The 19,919-nt window shown below is 39.0% G+C and overlaps 1 protein-coding gene across 1 annotated transcript; it reads left to right on the top strand.

Moving 5' to 3' along the window:
* Nucleotides 1–11,143: 11,143 nt before the first annotated feature.
* Nucleotides 11,144–15,663, top strand: LOC117472398 (arrestin domain-containing protein 3-like). Its single transcript, XM_034117553.1, has 6 exons — nt 11,144–11,685; nt 11,781–11,850; nt 12,118–12,265; nt 13,080–13,182; nt 13,287–13,552; nt 14,732–15,663. Exons 1-6 carry the CDS (start codon nt 11,421–11,423, stop codon nt 14,828–14,830), a joined length of 951 nt encoding a protein of 316 aa, XP_033973444.1. The 5' UTR covers nt 11,144–11,420; the 3' UTR covers nt 14,831–15,663.
* Nucleotides 15,664–19,919: the final 4,256 nt, after the last annotated feature.

A 19,919-nucleotide genomic window follows, 5' to 3' on the forward strand; every position in this document is an offset into this window, starting at 1 on the left:
AGTATACGAACTACTGGATAGTTTATTTTGGAAGGGATCACACGTACTTTGCACCACTGGTCGTAAAAACAACATGCCTAAATCTGTCAGATAACATCACTCGTGTTGCTCGCTTTCCTCTATCACCTCTTATCCCTTTCTCCTTTTCTTTCTCTCCGTCTCTCAGTCCACCCACCTCTCTCAGTTTTGCAGCACCAAGCCATCTGTCTGAGGTCACCTATTTCAGGCTGTCTAGACTCTCAGCACTGTCACTTACGAACAAACCAACATGTTCACTCAAATCTGGTTCAAATCAACACTCAATAACTGAGAGGCACACAGTGAAATCCAAATGTGCCCAACAATCACACTCTTCTTGTTTTCCCCCTTTCCCTTGTGTCTCACTTTCTCTGTTTTCTTCTGTCACTCATTCTCACATAAATGCATGCACACTCACATACAGTAGGCTGCACACACACACACACACACACACACACACACACACACACACACACACACACACACACACACACACACACACACACACACAAACAAATGATAGATTTGCCCCTCTCCAGCTTTACAACAACTGCTTTGGCAGTTTGGCAAACAGCCTTTGTTTACTGAGCCTGTCGATGGGCTATGTAATCGTATATTTCCACTGAGAGTGTCTGTTAGCAAGGACGCTAATTAGCAAACGATTAAGCTCTCAAACAAAAGAGGTTCTTGAGATGAATTGGCGCTGAAGTTTACAAAAGCTTGTGGCTCAGTACATAATTTAGCATGAGCAATAGTACACCTTGTCACACTGTGTTTTCAGATGGTTAATTGTCGGTGCCAGGACTAAGAATATATCACTGTTCAATAATGGATGTCTACAATGGAAAGGTGAGTGCTTTACACCTTGGTAGCATGGTGACAATGCCTGTTTTACTTAGAATAAGGCGATTAGGTAAGGTAAGTTATGCAGGGTGAAATATAAAAAAGACTGTATTCTGTTGTGCTTCTTCACACAGCCCATGTACAGTTGCTACAGTATCTTCCTTCCTTCCTGCCTTTGATATCTTTACTCCTATTCTTCCTCACTGAAATAAACCATGTTAGCTCAGAAAATGCTTTTCCCTAAAAAACTGGAAGAAGCTGCCTTCCAGTGTTGTCAGCATTGCATTGTGCCATGTCACACACACAAACACACACAACCTTAGCAAACACATCCTAAGCTTGTGGCAGTACAGATTTACAGAGAAGAATAGTACACATAGTACAAGTACAAAACAAAAAACATAGTAAATAGTACACAGGAGAAAATAAATAAAACTCTTTGGTCCCAGTCTCTTCTGGTCCAGGGGCGTCTTTAAACTGCCAGCTCCAAACACATTTGCTGTTCCCTCCTCCCCCTTGATGATAAAGAGGGTGTCCCAACCAGGGGTTTTGTTAACGGTGGAAAAAAGTATGAAACTCACTTCCAAACTTAGCTAAAAAACGTGGAAATTGCTTTCATAAGCACAATGGCACCTCCAATATGGTCTAAGCAACTAGCCCCCCGGGCGTAATGGAATCAGCAGCGTAAACAAGAGGCAACTTCCAAACTGGTAACTCTGTTTATCTAACGGGAATCAACATGAAATACTGCAGCCTTGAGATCATCCAGGCTGGACTGTGGAATAAACTTGGCATTCAAGGATAAAAAAACGTTTGTTTTCCACCACTGATGCAACAGGAAAGCAAGAGTAAAACATATCCTATTAAGCATGTCTAGAAACATACGTCTCACCGATTTAACAGACATCAGAAGTGAAGCTACCCTGAACATGTGGACCCTGCTGTGCTTATGCCTCTTTCCTGATGCTGGCTAATGCCTGTTAACAAAATAGCCTGTCGGTTCCTTGCAGGGAATCAACCAAGAAAGCATTTAATAGAGATGCAATGGTGTGTACTGTATGTCTGTTTCAATGGTTATCCTATGCTAGCCTATTGATCGCTTTTCTGAAGGTCTTTATCACCACCAACACATATTTAATGATAGATAAATACTGACATAATAGCAGCAGTGTCTATTATTGCGTTGGAAGTTCAAAGTAGGAAAGAAACAATAATGGAAAACGTCTGCAAAATAATATATTTTGCACATGTAGCCATGATACTGTCAATTGCTCATAATAAGGCAAAAGGAAGCAGCTTCTTGGACACATTCAAACTGGTTACATGTCTCACATGCAGCTTCTCTAACAGACAGAGACAATAGGAATACAACTTCTGTATAAGAGACAACATACCCGTTATTTGTAAGAGGATTTTGATGCTGATTCATACAGCAATTAGGCATCTGTTAAATGGTTTATTTCTAAAAGGGCCTCTGGCATTCCAACTCAACAGATGTTCAGAAATCATACAGATGATTTCACTTTATTTTGATGACCAAGTTATGCAGTGATGCAACGGAAAAAAATAAAATGAGATGTGGTGTTAATGGTCATAATGTATATGTTAATACATAAATCCCTATGGGCATTGCAATCATCACTGAATAGTCACAATTTATCATGATGATTGGAGTATACCTCAAGGGGTTGAAAACCTAACTCTTCTGATTAGAGTATGCAAATAGATTTTTCTTATGTGTTGTAGATTTCATTTCTCTGGTTAATTATACTGTTGGGATGAAACAGCACTTCATCCAGGGAATAAGCAGAGAAAAAGAGCAGTTGAGCCGAGGAGGAAAACTCCATCACAATTAGATGTATGCACAGCCTTTTTCTGAATTCTGGGCAGGTTTTCCATCTGTGAAATTCCTGATGATCTGAGCTGGGCTGAGCGTGCGCTGGGTGCTGATGTGACGAACAGAACACTCCAGCACAGAGCGCCAGTCGGGCTGCTGCAGAGGACTCTGGGTAATAAGGCTGCAGATGAGAGCTACCACAAAAACAAAATGGGAGAGTTGGGGATTGGATGTGATTTGGTGAGTGTGCGTGTGCGTGTGCGTGTGCGTGTGCGTGTGCGTGTGCGTGTGCGTGTGTGTGTGTGTGTGTGTGTGTGTGTGTGTGTGTGTGTGTGTGTGTGCAAAAGAAACAACACTTCTTATGCCTCCAGCCAAAAAGCACCCTCTCTGATCCGCAATACTGAGATGACCCTGAGCCCGACTTCTCTAAAGACTACAACATGCGCAAGTGAAAGAACAGACAGCACTGTGGGCATTCTTCAGGTGGTTCACACACTCACACACACACACACACACACACACACACACACACACACACACACACACACACACACACACACACACACACACACACACACACACACACAGTTGTTTGCTACACTTACAGGGTCAGTTTCAGCTAAACTGGAGGTGTATGATTATTTATCTATGTACTTTCACTTGTCCTTACATTTTAGTATTAGACAGATAAACATTTTTTACATTAAATCCAATGACTACTTGTTACCTAATGAGTTTATCTTGATGATGAACCCACATACAATGGTTATTAACCCTGCAATCCCCCTGAGCTCTGCAAAGATTTTCCACATCTTTCAGTTTATTGTTTGTTACTGGCACGCAGATTTACTGTTTAGGTTCACTCTCATCGCTCTCATGTTGCTTCCATAAACAGCAGGCAGCCGTTTCAATGATAAAGCTCAAAAAGTCCACTGTACACTGCCTGCCAAACCCTAAAATATCTGCATTTATTGCAGTCTGCCCAGTGTCGTTTTCTATACTACCACTTGGGGCCACTAAAGTCACAAATCTTCAAATTATACAGTTTGGAGCTTAAATATGAAGCTGTTACAGTAACATTTAAAGCTTTGATTGAATTTATAGGTTTGGCCTAATACATTTTCTGTCTGAGACATTTCATTAATAAAAATACGGTATCTTTTATTTTGTGACTTTTAAATCTGTCACAATTGCAATTAACAGCATAAAACTGAAAAGAAAAAACTAAAATTAAACTTGTGTTTTAAAATATAAGGGTGGAGTTAAATAACAATAGCAGCAGTGATGTGCCTTGCACTCATTCTCCCTAATTCTCACTCCCCCCATGTTTAGAATAGTCAGGACACAGGCTGTATATTGACAAGGGCGTAAAGGCTCTAACCTGGGTTAAAGTGTCATCCATCTGCACACACCTCTCAACCTCACACCTTCTCTGAGCATGGATGATGGATGATCCTGTATCAAGGTCAGGACAGAGGGTCTGTGCCCATATTAGCTACCCTCTTCCACTGATAGACTGAAGCCTCATGTTGGCCCCAATTAAAACAACTTCAACAACACTGACTGTGTAGTGAGACAGCAAAATTGTCCCAAACATCATAATACATCATGTGCACAAAATATACACTTTCCTGGAAAAAAAGGCATTTTCCTTTTTTATTAGAAACTGTCTTTTATGGTGTTTTAGTGTCTCATAACGCGATCAAGCTGCACTCTACTTAAACAGGAAATGAGAACAAGTTGAATATGAGTCAGGACTATAGTAGTTTGAGTGATGGCCTCTCTTTCTCCACTGAGTTATAAAGTGGAATTTAGAGGGGGGATCAACTGGATTTGATTTCAAGGATCTCTGTCATAGGCTGGAAGATTTGTTTTGAAAAGGCCGGACAGCTCAAGGCAAATATTTGACCGAGCTTTGATGGACAACTCTCTAATTCAGCAGTAGCGATGCTTCGATGGGTGACTTATGCGTGAGCAGTTTAAAGCATAGTCTGCATGCTTTTTGCACCTGTATTTCTGTGTATGTAAAGAAACGCACACTTTCAGTGCAGTCAAGAATAGATAAAATAGATAAAGAGTAATGGTGATGAGAATAAAATCTCACATTGACTGCCAACCAAAATATAATGACAATATTTCTCATTTAAAGTCAGCTCTTTTTGTTGAATTATAGCATATGAATCATTCTAAGAATTGAAACTCACTATAGCATGTTAGCATGGTTACATTAGCATTATGTCTTATTGTATTGGGGAATCTCACATACAAGCATTCATCTAGCCACAATTAATTTTATATTAATTAAAGAAGAAAAAAAAAAAGACTCAAAAGTCAAAACATAATGTCTTCTTCTGTGAGAGGGACGCAATCAAAAGGAATATCGGTTTCCATAAATGATATCGAAAGAGCTTACATGGCACTTATCTGAAAAGCCCATATTTCACTTCAAATCACTTCAAGTTGTCTTATGTATATCTCAGCTAAAGTGGGATAAAGTGGGCAATAATACTATCAGGGGATAAAAGCGTATTATTTCAAGTAAGAGTTCAGAGTTACACATAAAGCACACACACACCATCCAATTATACCTCTGTGCATCAAAATCTCTTTCTCTCTGCTTTCAGGTAACACCATCTATTATAGCTCCATTTCAAATGCCAAACACTAATTTGTTTGTTTGTATGTAGCCTTTATTTAACCAGGTAAAATCCCATTGAGATCAACGATCTCTTTTCAAGGGAGACCTGCAGCACATTGGTTACACATAAAAACAACAGAAAACAAAAAGGACATCATACAACATAATTACAGGGGTACAAATTACAACCTATTCACAATGACAGATATCAAATAACATTTCATCTATCCGAGCTTTAAAATGATAAATAGTCAAATACAGACTTGTCTCATGATATCAAATTATTTCTCTCAAAGATCCTAATCCGACAGCATCAAACACGCTACACTATGGACAGAATACTCACTGCAGACACCAACAGAGCAGCATCAAAACATTTTGTTCAAGGCTTACAGTACAGCCAGCTGAAAAGAAGAATGATCAGCTCTGCCTTTGGAGCGCCTGTGTCTTCATGCTTCACTGCATGCTTTAAAAGAGAGAGGGTTGCTCTGTTCCTCGCCGAGGTCTCTGGAAGGTGAACGGTAATTGCTGAGGGAGGATTTAGCCTGACGAAGGAACAAAGCTCCTCTTTTGTTTTACTAAGGTAACTTGTATACTCTGAGATAGAGTACTGCTTTAGACATGAACTTAGACACGAATAAAACGTGGGTTGGCATTTTGAGTAAGTGTGTTGTGGTGTTAGTGTGTTAACCGCAGGGAGAGAGACAGTGAGACTGACTGACAGAGACAGATTGGTACATGTAGACAACATTACGAGACTTCATGCTGTGTCTGACTCATTAGCTGCAGAGCTGGTCCTGTGGTAATGACATCATGGTGGCAGTATTAGCTTTTAAAGTCTACCGCAGGCTGAGCAAACTGTGATGCTCTTTGAAAAAGGATTCTTTTACTCTGACTTCATCGTGTGGTTAACTTCACAGGAAACCCCTAACAGGTCAACCCCTATTGTTTGACTCCTATATAACAGTTAATGGATGGACAGACAGACAGACAGACAGACATGGATTCAGATTTACAGAGACACACACACCACAGATGATATACGCAGAAAGAGGTCAATTCGATTTCTTGGATATACTAATGGACAACTGCTTTTTTGCTTCTGGAAATAGAAAACAACTTTACATGAAAAGACCCTGAGAAAAAAGAGTTATGTTAAAAATGTGGATGCATGAACTTTTTGAAGAGACCAACATTTTTCCTGGTAGTAATTTAACATGTTTGAGCATTGATCAGTCAGAGGGTGACAAAGATCTTGGCTCTAGCTGGTTGTCGGGTCTTTCAACACCCCTCCTGAGCCTCCTCACTCCTGACCGGCATTGTTTGCGGAGAAGAAAGCTATCAGAGGATCTGCACAAGATTAGGGTAGCCAACTCTTTCCTCTGCGGCTTCCCGTTTGGCCGCAGGAATTCTTTTAGTGAGTGAAAAAAAAAGCACATAACTGCACACATCTGAAACAGTTAACCCTTTCCTCTTAACAAAATCATTGGAAGAATAAAATAATCAAACACAAAATAAAATAGTGTGCCAGCTTGGTTCTGTTGGAAGGTAGAAACCCGGCTCCCAGCACCTGTAAAGCTAACTTATATATAAGCACATTATTTCTTGTTTGTTTTGTGGAAAAACTAGAAAACATTTCGACATTATGTGCGAGATTATACCCTGTCTTGTTGTCACCATGAGTTTGCCTGGACACCAGAGGAGACTCCAGGATGTCACTGCTTCCCAGCAGGAAATGGCTCTACACGTAACCACCATCAAACTTTTTTTGGTATAAAATAAACAAACAATATGATATGTTATTAGTGAGCTCAAAGAAATACCCTTAAATACAAGAAGACTGTTGTAGCGGAAGGGTTTTAAATAGTCCCCCGTTCACTGTGGAAGCATGTGAGAAAAACAAAGTTGTCTTTAAGAGTTCAAAGTAACACACCATCAATAATTATAAATGGTCCCTTTACAGGCCAACTTCTTAAAAAGTAGCCACAATCTTTTTCTTTTGGACAGAGCCAGACTAGCCGTTTCTCCTGTTTCCAGTGATTATGCTAAGCTAACAGGCTGCATGGAGGTAACTTCATATTTGACAAACAGATATCAATCTCTTGGCAATAAAGCACATTTGCCTTATTACGAAAATGTCAAACTATTGCTTTATGTTTTAAGAAATATAGCATAATCCGTAAAATCGTAAAAAGTCCCTCCAAAAAGTCTCACTGTCATTCAAAGCATCACCTGTCTTTTCTATCTTTCCCTTCCACAATTGTCCTGCAGTGCACACACCCTCTTGCTGTCTCTCCTCCTTGACCCATCATCTCTGTTACCCCCTTACCATGTGACTTTTTTCAGTCCAACTCCTGTCTCCTGTCTCCCTTCTCCTTCACTTTCCCTCCTCGTTTCACCCCCAAACACTTTCCCTCTATCTAAATTGCAAATGGCAGAAGTGCCGACTGCCAGCGGAGCTCCTCAATGTCATTAGAGCCGACCCTGTGGATTAACTAGAGGAGAGAGAAACTACAGATCAATAACGCAGCTTGTCCTCTGGGTTCTTTTACTTCACTTTGGATTTAGATCTGACAAGCTGACACGTCTACTCTGTTACTATACACCAAACAGTAGGGACATAGTAACAATATCAATTGTTAGGCAAATATTTAGGGGTAAAAAAATGAAAATAAACTAAATACTCTGTTGCACACACCAGCTGATACATTAAAGCTGATGATGGCTGTTAAGGACATTCAGAGAGAATAAATAATAGTATTGTAACTTATTATTAGTATGTTTGGGATGTATTCAAACAACATGAAGAAAAATTGAACCCAATAAAATAAAGTTGTCATCTTGATGTAACGCTACCAGTAATGGACACGACAAGATCAAAAATACCTACAACCTATACGCGTGGATGATCCAATTAACAATGCAATGTGATATCTATAAGATAAAGAGAAAGATGGTAAAGATAGATATGTGCAACGTGTGTGTGTGTGTGTGTGTGTGTGTGTGTGTGTGTGTGTGTGTGTGTGTGTGTGTGTGTGTGTGTGTGTGTGTGTGTGTGTGTGTGTGTGTGTGTGTGTGTGTGTGTGTGTGTGTGTGTGTGTGTATCTGTCCTACTGTGTGTGGTTTGTTTACCGAGTTGGCAGGTAGAGTCAAGTCACCGTGAGCTCAACTAAACCTGATAGGTGCCTTTATCGGAGACAGCTAAAGCCAAAGCCTATTATAAATGGCGGTGTGTGTGGGCGCACTCGGCCAAAGACACACTCATACAATAATGTCCAACTGTAGTCCAGCATAAAAGATCATATGTTGCTAAGACATACTAGATTGCAGAATGTGCCAAACACGAATCTACATTTAAATGCAAAATGTACAACCAGCCTCCGATTGACCTCTCAGGAGTTTATGGGAAAATCTGACATGTGGGCCTTAAGACAACAAGATTATAATCACAAAATGTATTATTTCAAATTGTCAATTGATTCTTTTTCCTTACTCTGCCCTTTTTGATGAATAAAAGTGAATTAAAAAGAGAGGGCTATTTGTTGACCGTTTATCAATAAGCTAAACTCCAGGAGTGTTCAGAGTAATCCTTAACAACATTAGAGCAAAAACAGCTGGGACTATTACAAGAATAAACTCGTTCTACTGTGTATTAGTCTAAATGTTAAGTGTCTCAGTAGGTAATGGACAGTGATGATTAAAGTTTGTTGATTTAAGCGACCTCTGCTTTTTACATTTTACCGTTTCAAAGCGGTCAAAGCATTAAAAGCACTACATCAAGCTCAAGATTTGTATTTACGTATCACAAGCTGTCATGTCAAACACATATAAACACTTGGTAGTTAAAATCATTACTATAAAAATAAGGGATTGAGGTTTTACAAACTTTGTACTAGAAGTTTGCTGGAAAGGAAATGGCTTCTTGAAAACGTAACATTCCTGAATTCCTGCACAATAAATATACTACTACTGAAAGTGCTTAATAGTGGTTTACAAAATCTGATCCTGTGTCTGTGAGTTGAATACGTGTCAACAGTTAGTAGAGGTGCACCACCAAAGGGTGAATTCACTATGTAATGCATGGCTTCCATACATCTATAACAGCACAAGTCATTTGAACAATATGTTTTGCCTCACTACACTGCAAACAATATGTCATATTCTCTCAAATAGAGCAGGTATGAAAAGATATGCAGTCAAGTTAACTTGTGCCAGGAGTGTTTATGTGCTTGGTGCTGCCAGTTTTCATAAGTCATGATCAGCATTTTATGGCTGTATTGTGTATCATAAACCTATGAAAGGGCAGTTAAAGCACTTGTTATTTCAGCATTACAAAACATTAAGTTCAAAGTGCTGTGAGTCCAGGAGTTGTTCTGAAATAATTGATCTGCATCCTGAGGAAACATGACAACTATGTTTGTAATGACAAGTTATGTTTTCAGTAAGTTATGTATAGTTTATGATGCATTGTGACCATCAGAATGATATTAGTGTGTTATATTAGGTATTTAGTGCCATCTGGTGGTTGAACAGTTACAGGATCAGTTCACCCAAATTATAAAGAAAACACACTAGCCATAATCAAGGGATGCCAATAGCTTTTATTATATTTGTATAAATTCTTTCAACCATGAGATGCCAATATATATTCAATGAATAGCAATTGTTTGCCGTGGCAAATAAATCCTAAAACAATGTCCTCATTCATTTCTTTAGTCTAGATCATTCTCAATCAACAGACACTAAAGTGCTATTTAAAAAGAAAATGCATTTGTATTGGGGTGGTGGCCAAAATCTCAGAGACCGATATCAGAAACAACTAAACAAATGTCTTAAGAGTTCAGTGTATACACCTCAGTTCTTGTTAAGACATGTCGACCACAATCATTTCGAGCAATACCGTGTTTTTGGTTTAAAATGTACGTTACTTTTGACATCAGAAAATGTTCTGTCAAAGTTGTTAACATATTTTACAATTGTTGCAAACACTCTTTCTTCTAATCATAATGATCTTAACCAGATCATGCTTAAGACATGTTTATACAGTAGTACTATTAATCATTATTAAAACAACACTTAACTGAATAAGTTCTGAATTGTGATGCATAGAAATAGCAGGAAATACATACTAAAGTTAAGTAGAAGTATGCTACCTTAAAAAATGTACTTTAGGGGTTAGGGCTATTGTATTTGAGTAAATGTACTTGTAAATGTTAGTTTACACCAGGGGTGTCCACACTTTCTTCACTGAGGGCCGCATACAGTACACAAAAAAGGTCTGGGCCACTCAGGTGAGGTATATTGCCTCATAAGTTAAATTATAAGTTAGCAAAATCAATCAAATGTAAGCAAACTATGCTTGATTATTGAATATGCTTTAAGAAAAAAACAGCCATCATCACAGCTTTCCATAGGGTTTCATTTATTTTGATACAAACATTGTTGACAGCTCATTCCTTAAAACAGAAGCCTCTGATTGCTTATAGGGGAAATAGGAAGGGCATATTTCTAGCTTACTATATGGTTATTGGGCTTTTTTTATCAACTAAGATTGACTGAATTTATTTGAAAACTACGCTTATTAACACACGAATACTGTGTTATATATTTTTAGATATATATTTAAGTATATTTAAGTACAGCATAACAAAAGCACAAGTTTCATGTGTGGGCCAAAAGCCATTACACTTTTAGAATTTGCTGAGGGCAATTTCAAAATGGACAACGGGCCGCAGTTTGAACTCCCCTGGTTAGAAAGTTAGAGAGCATCTTTGGCTGAATCACTTACTTTTGTCACTTCCTCAGTCCTCCACATCCATGGTCCTCCCCCATGGTATTCCCACCCGATAACAGGGATGGGCTTCCCTGCTGCATGTTGTGCGCCTGCGCAGTTTGTTGAATGCAATGTTATTGTTGATGCCAACTGTCTGTGGCTTTGGTTTGCGAATTAACTCTTAAATCGGTGATTGTGAAATCCTTTCTACGAACCAAATATACGTTAACTACAGGGAAACTTTTGGAGATCATCCTTGTTCAGGAGACTGTTTTTGTTTTACTTTTTTTAACTCCGGTCTACTCTGAACCATGTTTCAGGACACGGTGAAGAACTTCAAAATCAATTTCAACGCTTTAAATCAGAGGAATACGTTCTCCAGTGGCGATGTGATGACAGGACACATCTCATTTGACCTCACAAAGGAAATGAAGATCAGTTCTATAACGATGACACTGACAGGAAAGGCAAATGTGCACTGGTCCACCGGAGGTGGAAAAAATCAGAGACGGAGACACTATTCCGCAAAACTGGACTTCTTTGACCTAAAAAGTGTCATCGTGCAACAAAACAGTGGTAGGCGCACATGAACGCCTTTTGGATGCATGTCAACATTTCATACAACTAGTCATTGTTCAGTAAAGTCACTCTTGTTTGTTTTCTCCTTGCAGCTACCGGTGGGGCTGCAACTTTCAAGGCTGGCACGCATGTATACCCGTTTACATGCCAGGTCCCGCAAGGGTGTGTCTGATCACGTGACTTTGTCCTTCTGTTTTTTACAGATAATCTTTGGGTTCACATGGTGGTTTAGATTGAAATACATTTATTGAGAAGCATGACTGGTATCTAAACCTAATAATATTGTTGTCTACCATGTGATTTAGATAATTTGGAATTGTTATCTTTAACATCTGAGATTGTAACTATTCATTTTAAATTTGTCTTGTTTCTACATTGCATAATTTCTCATTATTTCCTCTTTTTTATTGTTATTTTATATTAATGCAGGAACTTCCCATCCAGCTTCCATGGGGTTTATGGACACATAACGTACAACTTGACAGTGGCCGTCCACAGACCCTGGCATATGTCCAAAGACTTTGTGACAGAGTGTAATTTTGTAAACCGGATTAATACCAACCAGCCAGAGCTGCATGTAAGTAATCCATGATCATGTTAACCTGACAGGGGGCTCCAGAAAAAACATGTAAAAAAACATATCTGGTTTGAGATACTGTTTTAATAATTTATTTAGCATGAGGATATTAACAGGAATCACCATATTCGGAAATGCGTGGTTTTCACTGGACAGGGAGGGTTTTGTATTTGTATTCTGTAAAGTGTATACAGCTGCAAGACGTAGTGGAGTGCTTAGGACATTGCTTGAGAAATATTCTTCCACTATTGTAAAATTCCAATATTGCTTAAACTACAATTTGACAAACTGGCCTTCTCATCAGTGCCCCACTTTTAAGAAGAAGATGAACCTTGATTAATCCCCCTAGGGGGAAATTCAGTTTATCACTCTGGCTTGTATATTTTAATTAAATACACACACACACTGTATACAGGATGGTGCACACATGCACATACAATACACACACAGTTATACACATGCACATGCATCTGGAGAGGGCCAACATATTTTTGGTCAATCGGGACTCGAACCGGCTACTCTTCGATCCCAGGGGCAATTCCCTACAGACTGAGCCACTACCACCCCACTTTTTGGTGATCTTCTAATGTTGCAACTTGACTGAGGTCCATCAACCCACTTATTGTATAAATTCCTGCTAGTGTTAGGGTTAAGTATGCTTGCCTGAACTGCTCAGGTTGACTTATTTGTACATAGTACTTATAAGGCTATGCATTTATATCTATTGACCTTTTCTCTGTGTCCTCTTCTTTTTTTCTTCTTCTTTTTATTATCATGTTCATTGCTCATGCATGCTAATGCTGTTTCTCTGCAGGCTCCTCTCTCGGGCTCCAACAGCATGACAGTGTGCTGCCTTTGGTGTACCTCTGGTCCTATCGAGATGACAGCCAGTATAGAGAAGAAAGGCTTCATGCCTGGTAGTGTTTCCATCAACACATTATTATAATTTAACAATCAATATAGTTTATAAAAACTGCTGGCTAAAAACATCACAACCAAACACTGTCTGTTCTTCTTCCAGGTGAAACTGTGAAGATCATTTGCGAGTTTATTAATGGTTCATCTCGAACAGCCACTCCAAAGGTGTCACTGCAACAGAAACAGGTTTTCTACACCCACAACAAGAACCACAGGAGAATGTATGTCAAGAAATTGATGTCCTCGACTGGACAGCTCGTCAGTGAACGCATCTCTGACCGTCGCACTGTGATTGAGCTCACTATTCCCTCTTCTGCATCCCTCACCATCTCTAACTGCAGCATCATTAATGTTGAATACTTGATTGAGGTTGGTAACGATGACAGATATATAGGTTGTATTAGCATCTTGGGGACTCTTCTCTTTAACATCTACATGCTACCACTGGCTCAGATAATGAAAAACAACAAAATAAGTTACCATAGCTATGCGGATGAAATACCAATTTACATAACCATTTCACCAGGAGACTATGCTCCAATTCAAACACTGAGTAAGTGCATTGAACAAATCAATGATTGGATGTGTCAGAACTTTCTCCAATTAAACAAAGATAAAACTGAGGTAATGGTTTTTGGAGCCAAGGCAGAACGTATAAAAGTTAGCGCTGAGATTCAGTCTGCAATGTTCAAAACAACAGATAAAGCCAGAAATCTAGGTGTAGTCATGGACTCTGACCAGAGTTTCAACAGTCGCATTAAAACAGTTACTAAATCAGCCTACTATAACCTTAAGAATATATCTAGGATTAAAAGACTAATGTCACAGCAGGATTTGGAAAAAGTTGTCCATACTTTTATCTTCAGTAGACTGGACTACTGCAATGGTGTCTTTACAGGTCTCACTAAAAAATCTATTCAGAAAGCCGCTGCTCGAGTACTCACTAACACTAAGAAAGTGGATCACATCACTTCAGTTCTGAAGTCTTTAGACTGGCTTCCTGTGTGTCAAAGACTTGATTTCAAAATACTGCTGCTGGTTTATAAAGCTTTGAATGGTTTAGGCCCAAAATACATTTCTGCCCTACTGCTAAATTATGAACCATCCAGAACTCTCAGGTCTTCTGGGACTGGTCAGCTTTCTGTCCCCAGTCAGAACTAAACATGGAGAAGCCGCGTTCAGTTATTATGCTCCAAATATCTGGAACAAACTCCCAGAAACCTGCAGGTTTTACTACTCTTACTACTTTTAAATCCAGGCTGAAGACTTTTCTTTTTGCCGCTGCTTTTAATTGAACTATTCATATCTTAAACTGCACTGTAACTTTTATCCATGTATTTTTTCTTTTAATGTTTATTTTATTATCTTTGCTTTTTAATGACTGTTTTTAAATGCCATTTTCTTAATGGCTTTCATTTTTGTAAAGCACTTTGAATTGCCTTGTGTTGAAAGGTGCTATATAAATAAACTTGCCTTGCCTTGCCTTACATTTGTTTTGGATCTTCAGCGGATCGGTCTGTTAAAGTTGTTTTCTTGTGTCACCTATAGGTGAGCTTCAGCGTGAGAGGTTCCCCCGACCTCGATGTACTGTTTCCCATCATCATGTGTGATACCCCTGTTGACGCTCAACCACCATCTTATTTGTGAGTTTCAAATGTATTTAATATTACATTGTTTTCTGAGAGACAACATTTAATAGTGAACAGAAATGTCTCAGTCGGACTTGTTACTGCGAGAGATCTATGAATCCTAAATAGCGTCAATTTCAGTGCTGTAACTGAAAATTGTGACTGTTAAACATTGTGATAACTGCCATAGGGAATCATACTGCCTTCACTCTGTGTTCAGAGTGATATATATTTTATTACAGTGGATTACTGTTAACATCTATAGAAAGTGTATTACATTTCAGCGTAGAATTTAGTAGTTTTAGTTCAAGTTGAAGCATTGGGTAAATAATGTGTTACAGTTTGAATGTCAAAAAATAATTCTCAATCAATGCTGAGTGAAAGTTACGTTTATAAAGTGTTTTTTTTATACATTAAATGTATTTACAGTATTGTAAAATAGGAATAGAGATATTTTCTTTGTGGGCATACTGCAAAGCTGGGCTTGAACCTCAGTGCCTTTTTCTTCTCTTTTTTTTCAATAAGCAAATGTATGTATTCCCCCCCCTGTATTACAATCATATATGCAATTTCTTAACCGTGGGTTTCTCAGAGTTTAAGGTGTTTTGACTATTCATTATCATCTGTGTGCCTTAAGACTGATTTATGTCATTTGAAATACTACTAATACAACTCATTACCAAAGAATACTTTTCTCTTATGCTGCATTTTTATACACTTGCACCACGCAGGTGTCATGTTCCCAAAATATGTATTGTCTTTCAGCAAGATGTTACTTTTAGGTTTTCCTAAAGACTGTCATACAATTGCAGAAAAAAAAGACTATGTATTGATGAAGTTAAATAAAACATTTTTATATAAGTATGTTTTGCATCAAGATTTTTTTTCTCTATAACTTAAAAAACATATTGTTGTTGCCCCTTTGCAAAGGCTGGTTGCCACCATGGTGCAGCAGTTCATCTGGTGTCCTAAAGGGGGCAGCACTGCTGGGTTACAGTGTGGGGACATAGTAAGTTTGGAGGCTTGGCTCACCATGCTTGCTCTCTGTCATATATTTTTTTCCCTCTTGGACCCATGGATGTATGAGAGTTGCTCATTCGCGCATGATGATAAAATGGCCCAACTTTTGAGAGAGCGAAACGTCACAGATTACCCAGCATGCCTGAGAAGTACCCGTATGTGCGCTCATAGCGCATGCGCAACTTTAACCATAACCCCCAAAATGCCAATATGGTCTAGCTGCGGCCACGGACAGTACGTCAATTTGCGTACACATAACAGCACCGCACGTTCATGACAGCATGGTAATGGTTTGTTATGATAGATTTGATATTAACGAGGCGGCAGTTAGCAGCTAGCGGTTAGCTAGTAATTATGCTAATTTACACATCAATCGTTATGTAGCCTACTTTTATATTACGCTGTAACAGGATCTAGTGATATCCAAGCAACAGAGCTTCATTTAGCATGAAAGAATTATTGCACTGTATATATATATATATATATATATATATATATACAGTGCAATAAGCTTCTTAGTGCAATAAGAAGCAACAGGGACGTTAATCTACATCGGTAATATTAACTTTATTTAATACAACATTTACGGTACAAGATTTAATCATACAGCCCATGTAGTATAATATTTTACAAATGATGAATTACAGCAAACATGTGCAATATATCCATTATTACAGCTCCGTGGGCTGGCAATAAGGCGAAATGGGTCCGTTCTTATTGTGCATCCATGGGTAAAGATAAACGCATGTAGTGCTGAACACGTAAGATGAACGTGCCGGGCGGCGCGGTCCCGTGGGTTAGATGCGCGTTCATAATGCAGAGGGAAATAACTCACAGAATAACGTTATTAGCACATTTTTACAACTTGAGGAACGAATGTTTCTAATAAGGGCTATACAAGTGTTCATACTGGGTAGTTTATTTAGTTTAAAATACCACAGACCACTCTTTCCCAATGTTAGTCAATGGGAAAAAGTGTTTCCGGGCCTGGCAACCAAAAGGAAGTGTAGTACCGCCGTTTGGCCAGCACGAATATTTTCATCTGAGTCCGGCGCACTTCCTGGGGGCTTGCTTGGACCCCATCAACTCAGGCACTAATGCCGCGTTTCCACTACACAGCCTCGCTCGGCCCCGCTCGGCCTCCTTTGGCCGCGCCCGGCCTCGTTAGGACCAGCTCACTTTGTGGCGCGTTTCCATTACAGTTTAGGAACCGGGTCAGTATCTATAGTAACAGTGTAGGCGGAGCGACGCTGCTTAAAACTGCCGTGACGTCATCTTCAATGCGACACAACAATGGAGATGTGAAAGCGATCGTTTGCTTGTTTTTTGCTGTGTGGTTTATTATCACAAGAAATAGACAAGACTTGTTTCGAAAGAGGCGACGTATAGCAAGACGAGGTATAGAAGAAGCTGACGCGAGAGTTCGGGCAGTCCTCCTACGCCGCAGAGACTACAGGACGACTCGAATCACTACTAACTACAATGCTACTTGGTAAGCTAACGTTCGCTAACTAGCAATGTGTTTAGGCTCACTCTCCCTATACGACCAAAGTATTTCAAGTATTTAATTAATTGTAGCTACCACTTTTACGTATTAAAATATGTATGCTTTTGTTTGTGTATTTCAGAAGTTACCGACCGAGCTACCGAGTGGTGGAATGTGATTGTTCCATCTTTCACACACTCAGTGGGTGGAGAACTTCAGGATGCCTGAGGAAAACCTACGTGTAATACCTAAATATTCATTGTATTGTATTGAACATAAATACATCTTTTCTTTTTCACATACATGTGTTTGTCAAATTATTTAAACCAAAAAAATGTTATCAGAATTGACTATTTAGTAAATATTTGAATTTCAAGCACCAGTACTGCCCCCATAATAATAATCTAATAAATTAAGCAAATATCAAAGCAAACTATAAACATAAATACAAAAGTGTAAAAACACAACAGAACTATATTCATAAATGCAAGTGTAAAAAATTGTTAACATGGATGGAGGCTAAAGTATCCACAGCATAAAATAATATGATTATGATGGTTTGTCTGAAAGACACAGCCTCAAGGTTCAAGGTTTTTTATTTTGTCATACGAACATAGCTAGTGTAGTTATGACAATGAACATCTTAGGTCACAGGCTCCTCCAACAGTGCAACACAATAACCCAGATCAACAGAAATATAGTGCAAGTAAATATTAAGCGCTGTGCACCGCTCTCTTTGTATAGGTGTTTTCTTTTGTTCTCTTCTCTTTGAAATATATAAGCAATGTGTTTGAGTCTAGCACAACGAGGGTATTACAATTGAGTAATTTTTCTACATGTATTTATCATGTATTCTTAATACCATTATGTAATGTTATGTTTTAGAGGAGGACCTCAAGCTAGCAAACTCAATTTCAAACAGTATGCAGAGTTGTCCTGCTAAAGAGTTAAAATGTATTATTTAACCAAGTATTTATTCTCTTATTTGCTTTAATTGCAACAGATGATAAAGGTTTCACTGTGATAAGTATTCTCTTAAATCCATAAACCCCTGTACAGTGCTTTGTGGACGATGGTGTTTATGATATTTCTGACTGCAGAGGGACGCCTAGATGATGCCATCTTTCTGTGCGATCGCTGGTGGGTGCAATTATTTATCAACAAGCAATAAGATAAGACATGGCATTGATTCTGCTGGGCCAGTTGCCGTTCCTGCAGGGCCAGATCGTCTCCTCCTCGGTTTGTGCTGTTGATGCAGAGGACGTTGTTCGGAACTGTTCCTCCTCGCTAGTCCCAATGTAATCATCTAGAACAGAAACATGACTTGTAAATTCCACAAACTACTGCAGCACAATACTATAAATAGCAACAACAACTATAGAAAAGACAAACTGAACGTAAACAATGGCACATATGGTGTTAGCAAACAATAGCTCTCGCTAATGCTATCTGCCTAGCTAGCCTTCGGGGCTCCATCGGGGTTGTCGAACATAAATGTAAGGATAAAATAGACTTATTTGTTAGAAGTGAGCTTTAAAACAGATAGGGACACAAAGCAGGGACACAAAGCTTTCAAGCAAATAACACAGCGTTAGCAAAAACGTACCATGCAGACTCCAGTAACGCCGTTGGAGAGTCCAGTGTCTGTGTAGAGACCTCCTGAAAGACTTTGATATTGCGAGTTGTCCCGTCGAGCACCCGCTGGACCTTATCATCTGCAATATAATGGACGTCGTCACTTCCTCGACCGACCATGGTGTGCTTTTCTTTGCCATTGTTGTAGCTCCTCCGTTAACAAAAATGCTGTTTGTAAAAATGGATTATCTCGCGCGCAGATTGTGACGATTCTCTCCGACCAATCAGCAGCCGAGAGCGTTGACGTCACAAACACAGCCCGGTTGTCTTTGGCCCTGGCCCCACGATTTTATGAGGCCAGAAAAACTGAGAATTAGGACCAGCCGGCCGGTACTAGGCCAAGTGGAAACGCAACCACAAACGGGCCGCTGACGTCACAGCCCTCTTAAACCGGGCTGCGCGCTGTAGTGGAAACGCGCCATTAGTATATCAATGTTAAAGGTTATCAGGTAATAACATCATTATGAGTTGTGTAAGAGGACTGAACAACACTCGATTGATTTTAGGAAAGTCTGATATCACCAGGCTATGACTGTGTGGGCTTTAACATTCAATTATTTGGTGTACTATAAGAGTTTATAATAGATTATTTAATAAATAATTGTCATTTGTTATTCATATTATGGAAATAACATGTTGGTTGAAATAATGTATTCATTCTTCAATTCACTTCATTATTTGAAACACTTTGTAACCCTATTAATATATATAAAACAGCTTCACATACTAATATACACACTTTTGCTAGCATTATACTAGTTAAATATAATCCCATACACATCAGGCAATTAACAGTATTAATTATATAGATGCCAAAATGGATCAGGGGACGTGCTGCACTTTGTCTGGATTCCATTGCTCATTATTTCCAGCATTTATTTACCTCACATGATCTGTGCTCATGTGTTTGACCGAACACGCCTACAGAAGGAGATCCAGCAGCAGCCTGTAGTACTTCATGCTATCA

This window comes from Trematomus bernacchii, unplaced genomic scaffold (genome assembly GCF_902827165.1).
Source record: "Trematomus bernacchii unplaced genomic scaffold, fTreBer1.1, whole genome shotgun sequence".
In the NCBI taxonomy this organism is placed as follows: Eukaryota; Metazoa; Chordata; class Actinopteri; order Perciformes; family Nototheniidae; genus Trematomus; species Trematomus bernacchii.